The sequence below is a fragment of the Arvicola amphibius genome, chromosome 2 (assembly GCF_903992535.2).
Source record: "Arvicola amphibius chromosome 2, mArvAmp1.2, whole genome shotgun sequence".
Classification (NCBI taxonomy): domain Eukaryota; kingdom Metazoa; phylum Chordata; class Mammalia; order Rodentia; family Cricetidae; genus Arvicola; species Arvicola amphibius.
Window position 1 is genome coordinate 7591263 of NC_052048.2, and position 21330 is coordinate 7612592.

At 43.5% G+C, this 21330-nt stretch overlaps 1 protein-coding gene across 1 annotated transcript; it reads left to right on the forward strand.

Moving 5' to 3' along the window:
* The first annotated feature begins 807 nt into the window (after positions 1–807).
* LOC119806496 (sulfotransferase 1C2-like) lies at positions 808–19330 on the forward strand. Its single transcript, XM_038318268.1, has 6 exons — positions 808–952; positions 3007–3191; positions 7376–7502; positions 14529–14623; positions 14909–15095; positions 19197–19330. Exons 1-6 carry the CDS (start codon positions 808–810, stop codon positions 19328–19330), a joined length of 873 nt encoding a protein of 290 aa, XP_038174196.1.
* The last annotated feature ends 2000 nt before the right edge of the window (positions 19331–21330 follow it).

Below are 21330 nucleotides of genomic sequence, written 5' to 3' on the forward strand. Positions count from 1 at the left end.
TAGTATATCTCTATTTTTGATACTCAATTAAAAGTTTGTTCATTTCTTCATTAATGTATATTGGTCCTTCCATTGTTAGGCAAGCCAAAGTTTCAGTTGTGGTTCACTGAAATGATTGAGCATTTCATTACTGTATCTGATGGAACCTGGGATACTGGAATATTATCATCAAAGACTAAAAGTGACTGAAAGAAGAATTCATTCTTCTCTTTCCAGCCTCCTGTTTGCGTTTGTCCTCGCGAGATCTCTTCCTACTGTGGTATTATGACTCTCATTGTATCTCTTCTAAACTGTATCTCAGAAAAGTTTGTTGAAAGTGTATCTGCCAAGTCCGGGAAACACTCTTGTCTCCCATGTCTCTGTCCCCTTACCCCTCAATTTGTAGCTACTGGCTACTTCCTCTACTGTGTTCATAAGTAGGAATCTAATTTTCCTAAGGATTCCTTCAGTGATATAACTCATTGTAGTGACTAACAGACTTTACCTATTTAGACCAAAGGATTTTATTAGCAGTATTATCTTAACAGTGATTACTCTTGGTTCCCTAGTAGTATTCTGTGCACACGAACCTGAACTGAGTGGAAGAAAACGTTTTGTAACCTGTGTTATCAGAAAAATCCAGATAACACCATTTTTATAATAGACTTTGGCTCAGTGATGGTTTAAAAATTATTCTTGTGAAGAATTGCAGAAGGTATATATAGACACATGGAATGTCAGCTCAGAGATACAGAGATTGCTCTGCCACTTGCTGGGGTTGTGGCCGAGGTCCAGGGCTGTCTGCGGCTTGAGTAGATCAGGGAGACGATGTCACCCCAGACTGAGTCGGGCCTCCTTCACAAGTACAAGGGCATCCTCTTCTCTTCCATGTCTTCGGAAGGACTCCTCGATTCCTTGGATTCTTTTGATGCGAGAGATGATGACATATTTCTGGTTTCCTACCCAAAATCTGGTGAGTTTTTTTCTTAAGTGTACTGTAAGATGCAGAGATGTAACAATAACAAACAGAACAATCATTTTCAAAATAACTTTATTTATCAGAAATTTTATTTGAAAAGGGGAGCATGACTTTTCAGGATTTAATTTTTTGAACTTCAGAAAGATTCAGGTGAAATAATTAAAGCTCTGTACAGCTTTCCTTTTTATTCACTTTGTGAAGAAACGCAAGTGTTGATAAATCATATGCAATAAGAAAAGCATCGCACACAAATTCCCACCGTGCCTTGCTCCAGGCTCTGTGATGAATAAACAGTCTCTGTTCAGTTCGTGCTTATGGGTCTGGAACATTTGCATGTGCCGTAAGAGCCGTCCTTTCCTGGCTAAAACATTTACTTCAGAACTGGTTCCTGAGCAATTGTATACACACCAGCATTAGCCACTTTCTCCACCATCACAAATGGTTTTGTGTTAATTTTGTTTTGTTATGTAATGTCCAATTGCCTGCTGTTATTTCCGTAATAGTGGTCACATGGAGATGGCAACTACCCAGTAACCAGGTCAACAGTGAGCAGGCAAGCTGCTTTTGAGTCGGGTGTGGACTGTAGTCACCAATTAAACCAGGAGGTCCTCATTGTGGGAAGTAGCCAAGTGCACATGGGTGAGAGGTTTTTAGAAAACACACACACACACAAACAAACACACCTCTTAACTCTGATTCTGGGGATTCTGATGTCCTCTTCTGACCTCTGCAGACACCAGGCACTCACAAGACACACATACATACCTGCAGGTAAGACACTCACACTTGCAAAATGAATGGAGCTAAAAATCAAAACAAAATAATAATTAAAAAAAGACTTTCTAAAGTACACTTAACATAAAACAAATCAGAGTGCTAGACTCTGAATATTTACTCAGCCATAAAGGTGTACCTATTGCACCTCTCTGAAGTCACAATGAAGTTAAGGACACTAGCACTAGCCTGATTTAATCTCCATAGGGATGTAGTCTTCAAATTAGCAAATACCCCCACTCCCCCTGTAAGCTTTCGTTTTCCTGCTGCAAAATCATTATCTTCCCTGAAGTGTAGAGTTCTATTCTTGGCTGGGCATATGGGTGTGGGGAGTCTGGTGAAAGAGCACTTGTGGAGATGAAAGAAGCACTGAGCTCAACCCCTGCATCAAAAACAAAACCAAACATAGGTCTATTAGGATTGTTCCATGGGTGAAACCCTTGTTGTGCAAACCTGGTTATCTGAATTTCATCCAGGCACAAAGTGGAAGACAGAACCAACTCTACAAGTTGTCCTCTGACCTTCCTGTGCATTCTGTGACATCCCCCTCACCCCACACATCATATGCAAATACAATGATAACAAGTACAATTTAAAACAACGTCATCAGCATCATCACCATCCCTTCAAAAACAAACAAGTAAAAAAACAAACAAAACTAAGCAGAGCTCATGTGTTTTTCCCAGATTCTATGGTAGCAAACTTTTAGCTCTCTAAGTGTAACAAACATTTATGATCCAAATACTTGGTCTGCAGAAATGCTGTTCTACGCACACACAGAGGTCTGTGTCTATCTTCAAAGGGTAAATATGGAGGTAAACACACACAACACACCATGGCAACTGTATTCTGGTGTTTATACTAACAGAGGAAGGGGCTGGGTACCATGGGGAGACAGAAAAGAGAGACAACTTCTTGTGTGTGTAGTGGGGGGGAAGGTAGAACATAGCCTGTAAGAGAAGGCTCAAGGGCTCATGGAACATGGAATCACATTAGAGAACATGTACATGAGTTGGTGCTTTGAAGAGTCTAGAAATGAATAATAACAACTTGTCTTTTGCCAGGGAATCAGCAAGCACCCCCTGCGAACCTTTTCACTCTTGTAACAGGATTCTACTTAAAGCAAGTTAACATCTCATCAGGTTTCGGGACATCATAGTCACGACTGCTGATTAGAATCATTCCTGCCTTGCTTAACTTGCTCACCTTCTACATCTGTTTCTTCAGCTGTGACATTTAATGAAAGCTGCATTTCATCTTCTGTTTGTGTGAAGGAACCCACTGGGTAGCAGAAGTCATTGAGAACATTCCCAACATTGGAATTACCCTCACATCTCCTATCGAGTGGGGAAATGTCTCTAAGTTTGAAGAGCTAGAGATGGTCCCGAAGAGAAGAGTCATCCCAACCCATCTGAGCTACGAGATGATCCCTGAAACTGTTAAACAGAAGCAGTGTAAGGTGAGTCCTGCTCACAGCGTGCAGCCTTGGAAACGATGAGTTTCCCCCCAAGATTCAAGATTCATTTTCTTTGATGTGTATGTGTGAGCACCTTCGGGTGTGTGTACCATGTGCATGCAGTGGCTTTGGAGACGCAAAGACATCATTGGATTTCCTAGACCTGGAGTCACAGACAGTTGTGAGTCACCATGCAGGTGCTGGGAACAGAACCTGGGGCCTCTGCGAGAGCAGCCAGGGCTCTTACCACTGCGCAGTCTCTCCAGCTCCAGCTAGGGTTCCTGCATTCTTGCCTTGTCGTGAGGCTTGATGGCAGCAAAGCAAGTGCCATTTACATTTAATTATTTTATTTTTTCTAGGAAACAAATTTTATAACAAGAAATGTTAAAGGACAGTTTCCTCAAGCCATTATTATTAACTCATAGATTATTATTTTTAAAAGCCAATTATAATTTACAAGAACATTTTCCATTCTCATGGTTTTCTTTTTCTATTTATATTTTCATGAAGGGGTTTTTGTATAATAAAAGGATGAAGAAACCATGTTCTTAGGTATAGTATAACAAATATTCTCAGTTTGGTTAAAGCATATCTTCACAGGGGAAAAAACACTAAATGCAAATAGCTCAACAAGTAAAGTGAATTTCTAGTGTATGGCGTTAACACTCAATTTCATCGTTTCACAAATATGTGCATAAGGAACATTGTGATCAGAAATAAAACACAAGAATAATGTTCGGAAATCAGAGATAAGACACATATGGGATCCCCAGAAATGAAGCCTCCTCCAACCATGCCAATCATTTTCTAACCACACGAAACAAGGCGCCTGTCACACCGGAAGGCACAGAAGATTCTCCTTCGACTGTGACTGCAGCTCTGCATGCTCCCACTCCTACACAAACACAACCAAGCAGGGTCAGAATGTCAGAACAGGGGAAGCTGTCTGTCTGTCAGAACAGGGGGAGTTGCCTGTCTGTCTGTCAGAACAGGGAAGCTGTCTGTCTGTCAGAACAGGGGGAGCTGCCTGTCTGTCAGAACAGGGGAAGTTGTCTGTCTGTCTGTCAGAGTAAGGAAAGCTTAACTCAATTACATTTTCAAAACGTAGAGAACAGTTTTCCTTTCTGAGACAGAGAGAAGGGGAGGGAGGCAAACAGAGAAAGGCAGTAAGACACTCTCATCCTTCATGTCTGGATTAAATGCAGACCCAGAGAGGAAGGGAGGAGACATGGGAGCAGCAATGTTGGAGACAGAGGAGAAGGGGGAGGATGAGGGGAGGGAGGGAGATGGAGGGAAAGAGGGAGGGGAAGAGACAGAGAGACACACAAGCTCACTGTGAGATAGGAGAGGGGGATGGAGGGGAGAACTAACTACAGTTACTAATGGCATTCTTAAGCCAGGAGGTTTTGTGTTTGTCCCATGCACATGGCACATGTAGGTCATAGGCCACTTAAGAGTAAAGAACCCAAACCTCAGATAAGTGCTTCTTAATCTCCACACTGAAGGTTCAGCCTTAAGGCACAACCTTTCCTTAATGCCCCTAAGGGGAACCAAGGCCTTTGTAACTCTCTTCTGACCTCCAGAAGTTAGGATAAGTGACTCAGCAAATACTCCCTTATCTGGCCGTCCATTGAAACACAAGTTGAATATCTTGTTCCTGTCAGCACATGATGCAAGGCTGCATATAATTGAATATTGGCCTCCATGGATGGGATATAGGTTATTGGCCCTCCATGGATGGATGTAAGCTATTGGCCCTCCATGGATGGACTTGTAGGCTATCTGCCCTCCATGGATGATATGTAGGCTATTCTCCCTCCATGGATGGGATATAGGTTATTGGTCTTCCATGGATGGACTTGTAGGCTATTCTCCCTCCATGGGTGGGATATAGGCTATTCTCCCTCCATGGATGGGATATAGACTATTTGCCCTCCATTGATGAGATGTAGGCTATTGGCCCACCATGGATGGGATGGAGGCTATTGGCCCTCCATGGATAGGCTTGTAGGCTATTCTCCCTCCGTGGATGGGATGTAGGCTATTGGCCCTCCATGGATGGGATGTAGACTATTTGCCCTCCATTTATGGGATGTAGGCTATTGGCCCTCCATGGATAGGCTTGTAGGCTATTTTCCCTCCATGGATGGGATGTAGACTATTTGCCCTCCATTTATGGGATGTAGGCTATTGGCCCTCCATGTATAGGCTTGTAGATTGGTCTTGAAGGCCTGAGAGTAGGTCAAGCTTTCCCTGCCTGTGCAGGGCTGACTTCCCTCTAAATGTCCCCTAAAACTTTTCACTTTCACTTAGTTTCTTTTTTCAGATAAAAATACATTATGTGTATAGGTGTTTTGCTTGCATTTATGTCTGTGCACCACATGTGTAGCTGGGGTGTGTGGTGGAAAGGCACAAGAGGCCATCAGGGAGTTAAGTTGTATTATTTTCTTCTTATTGTTTTTTTCTTCTTTCCTTGTTGTTAGGAAAATCCCTGGCATGAAATTTATATTTTGTAACTGATTTTATGATACTTAATCATGATTTTATTTTTATGATTTGTGTGTGTGAGAGATGGGGGAGAGAGAGAGAGAGAGAGAGAGAGAGAGAGAGAGAGAGAGAGAGAGAGAGAGAGAGAGCATGTGCATATGAGTAGAGGTGTCGATGGACCCCTAAGGCATTGGATTCCTCTGGTTGTGAGCTGCCCAATGTGGGTGCTGGGAACTGAACTCAACTCATTTGGAAGAACAGCAAGGACAACTAAGCCATCTCTCTAGCCCCTCATGATGCTTTAGTTAATAACCCTTTCCCTGCCTCTCATAGAGTATCACACTCTCTTTCCTTTCTAGTCCCTAACTTTCTCTGGTAATTCTTCAGGTTTCTCGGTTGACTCTAACATCTACAATGATGGGTTTCATTATTTTCCTGAGTAGATATCACAGACATATAACAGCAGGGCTTCTCCAGAGGCTTGCTTCTCTGTTCAAACAACTATCTCTAACTGATCAATGGAGGCTTAAACCTTTGCTACTTTATCCCATTTTGTCTTTTTAGAGGTGAGTTTGCCAATCTTTGGGTACTGGAAGCCTGGCACAGTGAGAGAAGGTCAAGGCCTGCGAGGTTGCTTTGTGTGACGTAAGCTAGAGAGGATCTTGGGTGGGGCTGGGTAAAGGTGGTTCTTTATTCCTGCACACATTGACCTTTACACATCTCTCAATTAATGAGGAACCAGGCACTCACTATTCATGTGAGCCACACAGTATTTGGACTATGAACACGCTACTGGGAGATAGCATTGTATTTAAAAATGATCAGCAAATTCTGTCTTATCTAGGCAAATTGTGACTGCCCCAGTTGTGAGTTAAAAACACAAGAACATCTCTTCCTTAACTTCTGCAATGTTGGCTATGATCAGAGATGCTTCATTATCCAGCTTCTGTTGCTTTCTGGGGGCTTCTTACCTGTTCCTTTTGTAATCCTGTCTTAGAACTCCTACCTGCTCCATTGTCAAGAGAACATGTCATTGTCTGTTCCCTCAGCTGACTATATACTGAGAGAGGTCGCAAATCACTTCCATCTTGCTCACTGTTGGAACTGGGTCATTGCATATCACCTGGCATTCAGCACACACTGAATACATGTTTATGAGCTGAATTATAGTTACAGTATTCCTAGACACTGGGAGGGAATCTTAGGTGTTCTACTGGGCAAGGAATTCAATTGTCAAAAAGGGAAGGTCTAAACTATAGTTTTTCCTATAAAATAACAGTGCGTGCAAGTGTTTTCTAACATATAGACAAGCAAAAAGTAATTTTTCCTGACAATAAATAGGGATTTTCCCATCCCTGGCCCTGAAAGACAGGACCACACTCAGTCAATTGATTTAGAAAGTTGTCCACAGGCTGTGAGCACCATGTCTGCTGGGAGATGGTGAAAAACTCAGAAAGCTAGGTCCTTTCTCGGACCTCTGGAATCCAAACCTGTACATTGACTTTTGTCAGTGATGACTCTTACTGCGCACACTGGATTTCCAGTGACAGAAACCTAGGCGTGTTGAGTCATTGACTGCAGCTATTAAAAAAATAAAAGGTAGAATTTGCACAGGTAAGTTTTAGCCACAACTCCTTTGGGAGATACCATGTGTTGTGGTTACTTTCATCCTAGAAAAAGGGATTTGCGTGTTTCAACAGATCGTGTACGTCGTCAGGAATCCGAAGGACACAGCTGTGTCCCTGTTCCACTACTACAGAGACAACCCCAGCCTTCCATCCCCGGGAACATGGGCTGCGTTCTTAGAGCTCTTCCTCAGAGGAGACGGTAAATCTAACAACCATCACTGTCTTATTTTTAAATTGTATCTATTTACTTGTGTGTGTTCATGCATGTGCATGTGTTTATTGTGTGAGTGTGCATGTGTGTGTGTGTGAGTGTGTGTGTGTGCGTGTGTGTGTGTGCGTGTGTGTGAGTGTATGCGCGTATGCGCGCACACACTTTGGCGTGCCGGTTATTAGGAGAATGTTAGGTGTCCTGCTCTCCCCATCCCCACCTTGCCTTCTTGAGAAAGGGTCTTTCACTGAACTTGGAGCTGGGCTAGCCGATGGGGAACCAAAGACGTCCTCTGGTCTCCACCCTGGCCAGGCTGAGGGTACAGAGTTGCACTTGGACACACTCAGCTGTCTTATAACCTGGATGCTGGGGTTTGATCTCAGATCCTGGTATTTGTGCTGCAAGTGTTTGTATCTACTGAACCATCTCCCAACCCTGACAATCATCTTTTAAAAAAATCATTAAATGTTTTGAACTTTCTCGCTCAAAATGAAAGCAGGCTCCAAACCTTTGCTAGATCTGACTGCCGGCTTCTACCCGTGCGCTGAAGAGATCCTTTTTCCTTTTAAGGAAATTCTTGATTCTTTCACAGTCCTTTTCACAGCCTCTGGTGTAGTGATGAGCTGTGGGCTGCATTCCTGCCGCCCTGCTTTCGGCCTCCTGACTAGCTTATGCCCCGAAATAACAACACATAAATTGTATTCTTTTAAACACTGCCTGGCCCTTAGTTTCAGCCTCTTCCTCACATCTTGACTAACCCATATCTAATAATCTGTGTAGCACCACAAAGTGGTGCCTTACCAGGTAGATTCTAGCGTGCGTCCATCTTGGGCTGGAGCTTCATCGCATCTGGCATCTCTCTGAGGAGAGGCACGGTGGTCTGCCTAACTTAAGAGAGGCATGGAATCTGACTGAGCCATCTACCTCACTTCCTTCTTCCTGTTCTGTCTACTCCACCCACCTAAGGGCCGGTCTATCAGATGGGCCAGGCAGTTTCTTTATTAATTATCCAATGAAATCATCAGATAGATAGAAGACACACCTACATCACTCTGGGGAGAAGCATATTTGTGGGTGAGTTATATTTTCAAAATAGAGATTAATTTTGTAAGGACTTTGTTTTCATGCACCGTTTTTTTTTTTTCTGAAGTAATGATGTCCCGAGCGAAGGGCAGCTAGGTAACTTGGTGAGAAAGTACATATGCACACACAGATTCTCCTAAGGAAACCAGCAAACACATCGTGAGCAAACTGATTTCATGGAAGGTAGCAGGACACAATTGCTCCCAGAAACACTGACAAAGCTGCTCGGGGCACATTGCACCTGCATCACCGTTTAGCTCATTCCTTCCCCCTGACTCAGTGGTGGGGGCAAACCTTAAAAAATCTAAATAAAGACAGTATGCCAAGATAGTTAAGAAATTAGGAGACATGAGTTTAAAATGATGAAGGCCTGGAGGACTCGATCTCTTTGCAGGGTGGGCTACTGCACGTCTTTCTCAGTTACACATTTAATAAATAACTTTTACTTGAAGAATAAGTTGCAAAGAATATCTGACTTTCTGCTAACTCCCCACCCCCACCCCATCCTGGGTTACTGAACCTAGGTTAAGGAATTTATTTACATATCACTCTTTTGAGGTTTAAAGAATTTAGTGTTTGAGACTTTCATACTTGTAATTAATGTGATTTAGGTCAAATTCAGTCTCCTAATCTCCCCCATCTCTTCCAACTATTTCCTCCCCCACTCCCCATCCCTCCTGTACTCCTTCAGGTTCTTGTTTGAAGCCACTGAACCCTACCCCGCGCACATCCTGCCTGCAGAAGTGGACACAGAAGGGCTTTCATTTCACAGCTTGGCGGGCAGATAGTTCAGCTGTAGCAATTAGTTTCAGCACCTGTAGCCTGATCCTGAGATCCACAGGGACTGCTGCAGGAGGCACAGAGGACTGGGGTAGACTCATGCCATTTCAGCTTGTCCTTCAGATATAGTTTCCCCTTGACAAATGCCGCACATTTAGCAGAATCCTGATGCCTCAAGACTGGCAGGTACTTTACGTGACTCCAACAGACACCTCGTCTTTGTGTCGCTCCCACAACCTCTGGAGCAGTGAAGGCTTGGGCATCCTAACACTGGGCCCAGGCTCATGAACCCCACACCGGCCACACTGGAACACAGGCTCATGAACCCCACACCAGCCACACTGGAACACAGGCTCATGAACCCCACACCGTTTCATCCTTACTGTCTACTGTGTGCTTCCCATGTGACGGACATGCTTAGCTAAGTACTAGGTAAATACTATCTTGTTTTACCCCCACCAGAACCTCATGTGGTAGATGTTATATCCTCATTTTACAACTCCAAGGAGTAACAGACTTAGGAGGCTAAATAACCCTACACAGATGCATAACAAATGAGGAGTAGAGCCACGATCTAATGTCTATTCCAAAATCTTTCTGCTTACCATGGTGCCACAAGGTGTCCAGTCTAAAAAGCCACCTGATCATGAATTCTTCTTCCACATGACCATCCTCTAAATATTTAAAGATGGTTAGCATGCCTCTCTCTGCCTCCAGCCCATCTTTGGAATAAATAGAGTCTAAACACACATTTTTTTTCAGAACAGACCCTGAGTCTGCTTTTTCTCAAGACGAGAAATGCTATTTTTTGTTCCCATTTTGCACATTGTAGCTCCTTCTCATCTATGCTTCCTGTGTTCCAACCTGGTCATGTCCTCACTATGACTCTGCACGCAGAATGGGAACACGCCCAGGTGAGGTATAGGGAAGGCCGGGCAGTAGCCGTGTGACCCTGCTCCTCCTCCACATGTTAGTTTTCTGTGGACACAGTCATAGAAAGTGCCAGTGATGCGGGAGATTTGAAATAACCAAAAATAGTCCTTTTTTAATAAATCAGTTTTAATAAAAGGAGAAAGAGGGACACTTACAAAGCCAAGGCTCCAGCGAAGCAAAGGGTCAAGTGGGGGGAAAAAAACAGGGCGGCTATCCCCCACCCGGCTCCTTTTAAGGGTACCTCTCTCCCCTGGGGCAGCCACGCCCCTGAACGCAGGGATTGGGCCAGCTGCCCCAACATGCCAGGACAGGCCAGAATGAAGCAAGGCTAACGGGTGCTGGTGAAATGTGCACCCAGTGACTACCATACCATCATAGCAGATTATCTGGGAGGAGGGCAGGGGATGGTTGGAAAAAGTATTCCAGGCCTTTCTCTTACACCTTCTTGGGTGAATGAATACATCTTTAGTTGTAATGGGCTTTTATCTATAAACATCCTACATCTGGGCTCTCCATCCTGCACAAATCCATTTTAAAAGCAAAGCTTTAAAAATTTTATTTGGATGTGAGCAATGGCTTTACTGTTCTTATTTGTAAGACAGAGGATGGACATAGAATCCTAGCACTTGAGAGGATGATGTGGGGGAGTTGGAGTCTGAGATGATCCCGGGCTACACAACAAGTTCAAGAATAGCAGGCTGCATGACACCATCCCAAAAAAGTGTGTGTATGAGTGTGTTACCCCTGTGACCTTCAAGGGGTGTTTGAAGGACTCTGAAGAGTGTCCATGCTTAGGAAGACTAGATGACTGAGGTGGAAGGCATCTGTTCATTCTGTGCTTCATTCTGTGTGGTTTGGGACAAGTCCCCAATCTACTCAGAGATCTATCCTTCAAACTCAGAGCAAGACTAAGAGAATAGCACACCTTCAAGGACCACGCAGATTTAACTTAAGAGAGGACCACATTCCACCGTAGAAGTCCACTCAGCTCTCTGCTAGACATGGAGACTCTCGTGTGGTTTCACACGAGGCGGCAGATGTGCATCCAGGGAGGCTCTTTCCTAAGGACGGCTCTATGATAGCCTGGGTTCATCTTCTCAGCTCCTACTTACATGAAGACAATAGAGCAGAGTGATGTAGCCAGATGCTTATGTAATCATCTAATTTAGCTTTTACTTTCTGGGTAGTAGCTCTCAAGTTAAACAATAGCTTTAAATTTTGCTCTGGTGCTATCAGGCCACATTAATAGCTTAATGAAACTAATGCCTTAATCTTGAACACATTGGCACTTCTAGCTCCCTCTCAAGCCATGTCTTAGGGCTGTCTATTTCCAGGTCCTTTGTTGCAGAAAGTTTTGCTTTATAATACAATAGCTGTATTTTCATAGTAATTTCTAGAAACTGGAACCTAAGAACTGCATTACAATTGGTGTCAGGAAGAAGGCAAAAACAGCTGATGCAGAGAATAGAGCATTACGGTAATGCATGTAGGTGGGTAGGGAGCCTTGGAGCCATAGGTTGGAAGCACACATATCCAGAATCTAAACTCAGAGTTGTATAAAGTCCTCTAGCAGCAACTGGAGAGAGGGAAGAAGATGAAGCGTTTTGCTCTAATGCTGAGTGACTTTTTCTTCTTCTTTAGTTTATTGAAATAAGCATTAAGGTAGCAGGGGACCATTGCTAAGGAGATGGTTGAGTGAGCCAACGAGGAGAAGACATCAGAGACATAATAAAGGGCTGGTAGAGAACGGTAGGAGCTGTCCGGTAAAGCCATTACAGCCACTGGCAAGACAGGGGTGACAGAGATGATTGAGACAGACAGTGTCCTTAGTGACATTGGCTGAGAGACCAGGTTGATTGAAGACTGCGATCAGGAGGAAAAATGTCTCAAACAAACCTTCATTTTATAGGAAGAGGAGGAAGTTCTGGAAGTTTCTACCAAGCAAATTTTCTGACTTACTTCTCAGACACACGGATTGGGCGAGCTCTGCCCATGGCATTCTGGGGAGGGCGGCAGTTTGGGTGTAAGCTAAAGCCAGGAGTGGGGAGAGAGGGCTTGGTGAGTCTGTGACACAGGAAGCGTATGCAGAACAGCAGTTCCCCTCAGAAGAGGATCTGTCTTTACTTTAGAAGTTCAGCTTTCTTTACAGCAAAGCTCTATTAACAACTTGGAAAATGAGGCTTGTGATTTAAAAATCAGCTCTATTTGTCACTAGAAGCGTCTAAGCGGTTTAAGGACTCCTCGGCACACAGGAGTAATGGACTCTCGCAGTGTGCTAGCCAGGAAGCACGCACAGCGTCCTTCTTCTTCCAGCTGGCCAACGTCCGTTTGGAGAAACATGGAATAGAGTTTCAATTCTGACCAACAGAAGAGCTGCCTTTGAAGTTACAATCAGTACAGCTCTGAAATTTCCTCTTAAGTGCAGTTTGTGGCTCGCTGCAGTTCATTTCTTTCTGAAAGAGCCTTAATGGGTGAGGTTGATTACATTCAACCAGTGGTCAGGACTGAGTCGGCTGCGATCCCTGGTTGCAGGACACAGGCTTCTCCGCCAGTCCCAAGGCCTCTCGCTGCATCCACAGTTGTGGGCAGTGACGTCCTATGGGGGCCTAGGCAGTGGGTACTGGTAGGAGGTCGAGGGTGGAGATTGACCTTAGGCTAAGACCCTGCTGGTGTGAGATCATCCTTCATCCCTTGAGGCTGTAGGAGAGAAAAACCTGTCTTCCTTCTACAGGTATTTGAGTCTCGGGAAAGGGTGGCCATTCTTAGAAAACCAGTTCTCTACTGCTGTTGTGGACATCTGAGATGAGATATGGAATAGGACTCAAAAACAGCCTAAAGCATTGCTAAGGAAAAGCAAGGCAACTCTTTGAGGAATTTACTATCTGTCTACCTGGGGATGCTGGAGGAGAAGGCCAACTCCACAGTGACGTCATAATAGTCCCAGAATTTCCTGGTTTAAAAACACACAGCAAAATACGTCAGACTCAGACACCATGTGTTTTTTCTCACATGTGGAATCTAGATTTCGGTGTGTGTGTGTGTGTGTGTGTGTGTGTGTGTGTGTGTGTGTGTGTGTAGTAGTAGTAGTAGTAGTAGTAGTTGTAGTAGTAGTAGTAGTAGTAGTAGCAAATAATAATACTGTACATGTAAATGTCACTAGGAAAATCATTACTGCGAGAATGGATGAATAAAGAGAAATATCTATATGTACAGGATTATTTATTTGCACTTGGCTTCCTCAAAATCTGAAACCATCAAAATTGTAGTTAGCTCATGCGTTAATTATATTGCATCTGTGACACGGAGGTCATAAGCCAGAGTTGGAGACTGGGGTGGTAATGATACCTGGACAATGGATAGTGACCCATTTAAACTTACTCTGCTTTATGGGTCGTGGTTCCAATGAGCTGATGTCCTGAGACAAGAACAGGCTTTCCTTTCTGACCATCACTGCTGAAAAGATCACAGTCAAGGATATTTTATTTTTGAACCTGAAGAATTTTTCAAGGGTATCATTTCACAACAAAATACATAATGGCAATATGTATTATATTATAAATATAAATACCTAAGGCTGAATTGTTCAGTCTTGAACTAAGATAAGTGAATAGAGTATTTTTAAATTTATTATGTTTTTAATGTGGTTTAAAATTTTTAGACAATAGATACTATAACTGTTGTAAGAGCCTTTAAAAAATAAGTTTTAAAACGGCATGATAGCTCATGGTTATACTATCAGTACTTGAGAGGCTGAGGCAGGAGGATTACTGTGAGTCTCGGAATTACCCTTGGCTACACAATGAGACCATGGCTCAAGGAAAAGTGTTAAAATGTTTGTGATAAAAGCCTGAAATTTTGAATGTCACTTTAAAGAAAGAAAATGACTGATACTAAGTATTTTCTTAGAGAAGCTTAAGAAGTTCAGAATATGAATATTGAAAAAGACATATGTTTTGAGTTTGCTGCTGTTTTTCATAGTGATAAAAATATTTACTAGAAATAAGGAAATAAGATAACCAGAGTATTGTGAAAAGATGTGGCCGCGAGCATCTCCTGACAACACACACCCGGCTGGTAACAGTGAAATGAGCCTTTCTGGGCAGTCTCACCCCAGGCTAATGAGCGAGTGCTCTCACCGACCTCTGTGCTGACTAGGAAGGAGCCAGGTGTGGGCAAAGCCATCACTGTAAACAGTAACACCGTTGTGTACTTCTCTTCCAGTTGTGTACGGCTCCTGGTTTGATCACGTGTTGAGCTGGGAGAAACACAAAAATGATAAAAATGTCCTCTTCCTATTCTATGAAGAAATGAAGAAAGTAAGTCTTTCCCATCCGCCTAGGCTAAAACCAAACTAAGTTCCAAGTCAGGGGATGAGAAACGAGGGTGGTAGCACAAGCCTTTGATCCCAGCACTCAGGAGGCAGAAACAGGAGGGTCTCTGTGAGTCTGAAGCCAGCCTGGTCTACAGAGGGAGCTCCAGGAAGCCAGGGTGACATAGGGGAATCCTGCCACAAACGAACAACGGATAACTTTTGCTTAGGGAACAGATTTGGTAAGTAGATAAGAGGCACACTTACTTTCTTTAATTTTCCTGTTGCTCAGGATTTCGTTAAGAGTCTAAATAAAATAGCTGACTTCCTTGGCATTGATGTGAATGACAGCGATGTTAGTAAGATTGCCCGGAGCACCTCGTTCAACGAGATGAAGAGCAACGCGGTGAAAGAGAATTGCGAGCCCAGTCACACCATCTGTGCCCTCACGTCCGACAGGAACCTGGTGTTCAGGAAAGGTAAGCCGAGGAGGAGATGGCCCCATCTGCGGCTCCCACTGGGAGGCGCACTTGGCTTTTGGTTTCTGCACGTTCTTTCCTCATCTGGCAGTCAGCCATGAAGACTGGAGACACTTGAGTATGTGCAGACTCATTTTGTTTTCATTGTTTCTAAAACAATAGCAAGGAACTACTGTGTAGCCGACATTGAGATTGTAATAAGTAAGTAATGTAGAGATGATAAGCGATAACGGGAAGCTTTCGTAGGCTATATGCAGGTTTTATATATGCAGAGCTTAGATGCTATTTTATATAAACAATGTGCATTCCAGAATGTTGGTGACAGAGAATTCTGGAGTAGGTGAAGTTTCTCTGTGTCCCAGTGCCTGGGTCCTAAATAACCACTCAGAAACTATTTATTAATTGTAAATGCTCAGCCAATAGCTCAGGCTTGTCGCTAGCTAAAGTCTTTAAAATTAACCCATGTTTTTATCTATCCTCTTGACACCTCGTGGTTCCTTTCTCAGTACAGCGTGCTCATCTCTTGCTTCCTTTGTGTCTGACTTGTGGTTCCTCTGACTCCACCCTTCTTCCCAGCATTCTCTCTGCCCTGAAATCCTGCCTAGCTATCAGCCAGTCAGCATTTTATTAACAATGACAGCAACACATTTTCACCGTGTTCAGGAGGCTTACTCCACAGCATCCGGAAACCAATCTCCTCTGTGTACAGAAGGACGACAGTGATTGTGTTTAAAGTTCTCATTGAGTTTGTGCTCACCATGTCTTCACAATGGACCTCACATTGCTTATGTGCATAGAGACATAAGAAAAGGAATTAATCTCCCCCAGCGATTCTCCAGGTCCAAGTTAGAAACAAGTAGTGAATATCTGGATGTAGAATCTTTTTATCCCCCCAAATGTATGTGTAAGAGTGTTCTGTCTGCATGTATATCTGTACAGTATAGGTGCAGTACCCAAGGATGCCAGAAGGGAGCATTGGGTCCCCTAAAAGTGGAGTTAAATGGTTGTGGGTACTGGGAACTGAACTCAGGTCCTCTGTAAGAGCAGCCAGTGCTTTCAGCCTCTGAGCAGTCTCTACAGCCCCTATAACTGTGTTGAAGTGTGTGATTTTTTTATCCAGATGTAGGAGAAATGTTCTAAAAATTATAAAGGCAAAGTATTTGTATGCACAGACGCATGCACGATTCCTACCGGAGAGCAAATGTTTCTTTGCCTGCTTTCACGCAGCCCAATATGATGCCCCACAGGAAATACTTGCCAACTCATTGTAAGACAGATATTATCTTAACTGCAAATTTTCTATTGTAACTCAGCCTTATTTATGCAGAGTCACAGAACCAAGGCTTAGAAAGGAGCCAAGCATTTGACTCAGTAAATATTAATAAGCTATTAATTCTGGAACTAATACACAACTATTGAATAAAACACAGCATCACTTCTCCAAAACTTCATATTCCAGACAGAAATGCACAGTGCTAACAGCCTGAGCCACAGTGAGAAGGACTGTGTGGAGTCTTTCTCTGTCCCACAAACCAGTTCACAAATAACCACACAGAGACTTCTTAACTATGGAACCTCGGCCTATAGCTTAGGCTTGTTCCTAACTAGTCCTTATAACTTAAATTAACCCCTATCTATTACCTGACGTTCTTTTACATGGCTCAGTTACTTTTCCACATCCTGCTTCCTCTGCATCTGGCTGAGGGCTCTGCCTTTCTTCCTCTCTGTCCCCAGAAGTCCTGCCTAACCTCTTCCAGCCTAGCTATTGGCCCTTCAGCTCTTTGTTACATCAATCACAGTGCTACAACTTTACACAGTATAAAAGGATATTCCACACCGACTTTGGGGAGGGGGTGTGGAGGCAGGATCATACTTCTCCTGTAGATCTGGGACTGAAAGTTTGAGAAATGGTTATGAAAATGGCGGGAGAGGAATGCTGTCCAGGGGAGCCAATGGCAGAGAGGGGGTCAGAGTCCACACTAGAAGATAAAGGGGCAGCTTGCTGCAGAGGAGTATGCATGGAGCAGAGTGTGGGAGATGAGAAGATAGTGGTGTCAGGGAGCTTAAACCTCGGGAGAAGCTGTGCCTCTCCTCCGTCTCTCCTCTTCCCCACTCCTTCTATCCCCTCTCTACCCTCTCCTCTCCGTCCTTACCCTCCCCCTTCTTCCTTCTCCTCGCCTTTCCCTAACCTGGTTGAAGAAGGACCCACACAAGCAGGCCAGTGTGGCACAGAGTGGTAGAGAGGCTGTAAATGTGATTGGAAGAGTGTGGAAGGGAGGCAGAAGAACTGAGCAAGACACTGAGGAGCAGTTTAGGTGAGAAACGTGGGCCACCCCGGGACAGCGACAGGAGTCCTGCTTGTGAGGTTTAATCAAGAAGTCTGTCAGGGAGCCATCAGCAGGTTGTGAAACGAGGCAGAGTCATCTGGGAGGGAACCAAGAGTGGGTAGCACAAAGGACAGAAGATGGCTCTCAGGGGACCTTAGTACCCAAGGGCATGAAGCAGCCCAAGGGGAGCCAAGAAAAGACATGGGCCAGAATTAGACGGAAAGCCGGGACCACACATGGGAACCTGTCCATTGTTCGTGAACTCTAGGCAGTTTCCACAGTGGTAAAGATGGGAAGGGTGGTCCAAAGAGACTGAAGAGACCTATGGCTGGCTGCATGAGCTGTGAGAATGTACGGCAGAAAGACAACGTGGTACTTGAAAAGGTCTGGAGAAGGTCAAGGGGCATTCTGAAGAGGAGATGAAGAGAGAGCAGAGAGAGCTCAGAGGAGGCAAAAAGAGCAAAGAGGAGAAAGGAGAAGATTGAGAGAGGCTGCATAAATACAAGAGTGAGAAAGGAGGGCACTCTGAGCCCTCATAGTGATGTTTGTATTACATCAGCCTTTGAGAGTCCTGTTAACAAAGCAATCACTGTTCTCAAATCACACCCCATAAACATGTGAGACACTCCTGTGCTGGCTGTCCACCCCCATGCTCCAACCTACCACAGTTATGACCCTAGCAAATATCCACAGATGAAACCCCACCACCACTACCTGTAACTAACAACAGCACCTGAGTACCACCATGTGTTGGATATAAACACAAAGACCAGTTCCTACTGGACACATGTACCAATGTAAAACACTTTACACATAAAATGAATAAATCTTTAAAACAACCCCAAAACATACGGCTAGCAGGTTTCAGTCCACAGGTCATAGTTTTCTGCATTCAGATTCTTGCTGTCTATCTTAATATCATCTCTGTATATTAATTTTTCATATGGGCTGGGCTCATATGATGACCATGTGAGCATCTTTAATCCCCAGCACTCTAGAGGCACAGGTAGGCAGGTCTGAGGCCATCCTGATCCATATAATATGCGTGTTCCAAGACAACCTGAACTACATAATATGACCCTGTCTAAAAAAACAAATTATATAATATCAGTGTTTTTTTTAGTAACATACACAAACTGTGAAAAAGGAAACCAAAGTTAAAACCTTCCTTTTTATTTAAACAGAAAAGGAGAAATGGTGTGGGAAGTCCTTCTGTATATGTGTTGCTTTTATTGGTTAGTGAATAAAGAAGCTGCTTCTGGTCAATGGCTTAACAGAGTGTAGCCAGGCCAGAAAAGATAGATAAAAAGAGTAGGAGTCATCAAAGAGAGGCCATGGAGCATCCAGAGGAGAAAGACGCCAGCTGCTAGCTGGAACCTTCCTGGTAGGCCACAAATTTTGGGGTAAAATATAAAATAATGGAAATAGGTTAATTCTAGATGTAAGAGCTTCCTAGCAATATGCTTAAGCTATCGGCCAAACAGTATGGCAAATAATATAGTTTCTATGTGATTATTTCAGGAGTCTGGGCAGTCAGGAAATGAATAAGTGATCTCTCATAACATATATATTTTAAATCTTTCTTTAAATAAGTAATTATAAACTGTAGAAATTAATATGCAACCACCACAGTCATCATTAGAAACACCAAAAAAGCAAGTGAAAAATGGTCCTCCGTCATCTCACCAGGAGAGACCATGCTCTCCCATGCGACTGCAAAGCTGACAGATTTTCTCTGTGAGCTTCCTGTCTGATAGATTTCTTGTGTTTCTAGGAGTGGTGGGTGATTGGATAAACTACTTCACTCCGAAGCAGAGGAGTGTCTTTGATGAACTGTTCACAGAGAAGATGAAACACAGTGCTGTGGGCAGATGCCTGAAGGAGTATATGAATTCAGATGGGAAATGAAGCCAGTTTCCCAGCTCTGCAGTGCAACACCTAGAAAACGTGTAAATATTCTATGGCCGTGGAAAGCAGGTCTTTCTTTCCATGAGAAACACATACTTCAAGAACGTGTCAAAAGTGGCACTCGTGAGAGACTATTATTGTATTTGGTGACGGTAGAGAATTATTAATAAAAGGAGCTGTAAAATTCTCCAATAGCTGAACTCTGTAGCCATTTCCAATGTGTTCAGAAAGTCCCTGGATAGTTCCTGCTCAGAAAGGTGTTGTTATTGTAAATCCACCATGAGCTGTGCTGATGTAGAAAAAGGGTGAAGGATTGAGTCATATCACAATAAAAACAGACACCATCCTGCCACGCTTGAAATATCCTAATAGTAGGATCCTATCACATGCTGGTGAACACGAAGAATGAATAGTCACTTCAGATGAACATGACTGGGTATGCCTGTATTTTCTTAATGTCATCTCAATTAAATTATAAAGTTTTCTAATTTTTCAATTTAGAGACTGAACTTTCCTTTGAAAATGAACATGCTTACGATTATAGTCTCTGCAGCTTTCTGTAAGGTGTATTACCCTGTGCCTTCACTAGAGGGCACCGTAAGGAAAGCTCTGTGAACTTAACGCCAGTGTTTTCCCACAGGTCTCAGCATAAATTACTTCTGTTGTGCACTCTTACCGAAGGCTTGCTGGGAAATCAAAACTATACTATCTATAGCTCTTAATGCTGAGCTCACCGCAGGAGGTGGTTTTGCTGAGTTCAACTCAACTCTGATTTTTATATCCTAGTGTATTATGAGCCTATGTAAACGTTCAGGGACAAATCTGTTGGGGTATTTTGTGTGGCGTTGATAATTCAACATGAAGTTCAGTTTGCGTAAATCTTCTGTATGCATGCATTTGTTACAAATAAAGAGCATTCCTTTTGACTTCGTGCAACTCTTTTTCTCAAACTAACCTGGTTCACTTTAGCCACTTCCCTTCTTCAAGTAGATGAAATCATTGAAGGACAAACCAGGGTGATCTTGATGCAGCCTTCCTAATGGAGATGGGAAGATGCACAACTGAACTGACTTCACATTCACTCTTGGTGACCAGGGAAGGAGAAGGCCATCAGTCAGGCTGGGGAGACAGATGAGGTTGGAGTGAAGAAAGCATTAAAAGTACCAAGTCCTATAAGCTCCATATGTCCTCATGGCACTAAAATGACCACTGAAATTAAGATAACTAAGACAAATATCTTACGGCATTTTGCTCTTCTAGATCTGCAAAGTGACTTTGGCAGGCTATAATTCAATTTTGATAAGAATTTGCTGACAGTCAATAACCTAAGGGTGTAACCAAGAATCTGAACCCTCAGTCTGTGATCAGTCAGCCTTGTGTGTGATTTGGACAAAGAATGAAGATGGAAGGATCTTTGATCTCAAAATGCTTACATTCTGGTGGATTTCCACAGAGAATCTTTTAGAAGTACCAGATAAGATATTTCACACATCAACACACTCCACACAGAAAGAGGAGAAAAGAAGGAATGGAGAAGCAGGACCCTGGCAGAGGCTCTGTGTATGTATGAGAGACAGAGAGAGAGAGAGAGAGAGAGAGAGAGAGAGAGAGGAGAGAGAGAGAGAGAGAGAGAGAGAGAGACAGAGAGAGAGAGAGAGACAGAGAGACAGAAAGAGAGACAAAGGGGCTCCAGTGCAAATGAGTGCAAGGTGACCTGTGTGTGCAAGCAGGTCAATGAGTAGTGTGCTGCTTAGTTTTCTGCCAAGTTGGCACAAGCTAGAGTCATCTGGAAAGGAATCTTACTAATAAATGCCTCCATCAGATTGGCCTGCAGGCAAGCCTGTGGGGCATTATCTTGGTTGCTGATTGAGTAGAGCCCAGCCCAATGTGGGTGGTACCACCCCTGGGCAGGTGGTCCTGGAGTATATGTGAAAGGTGACTGAGCAAGCCTGGGGACCATGCCAGCAAAAACAGCATTCCTCCATGGACTCTGCTTCAGT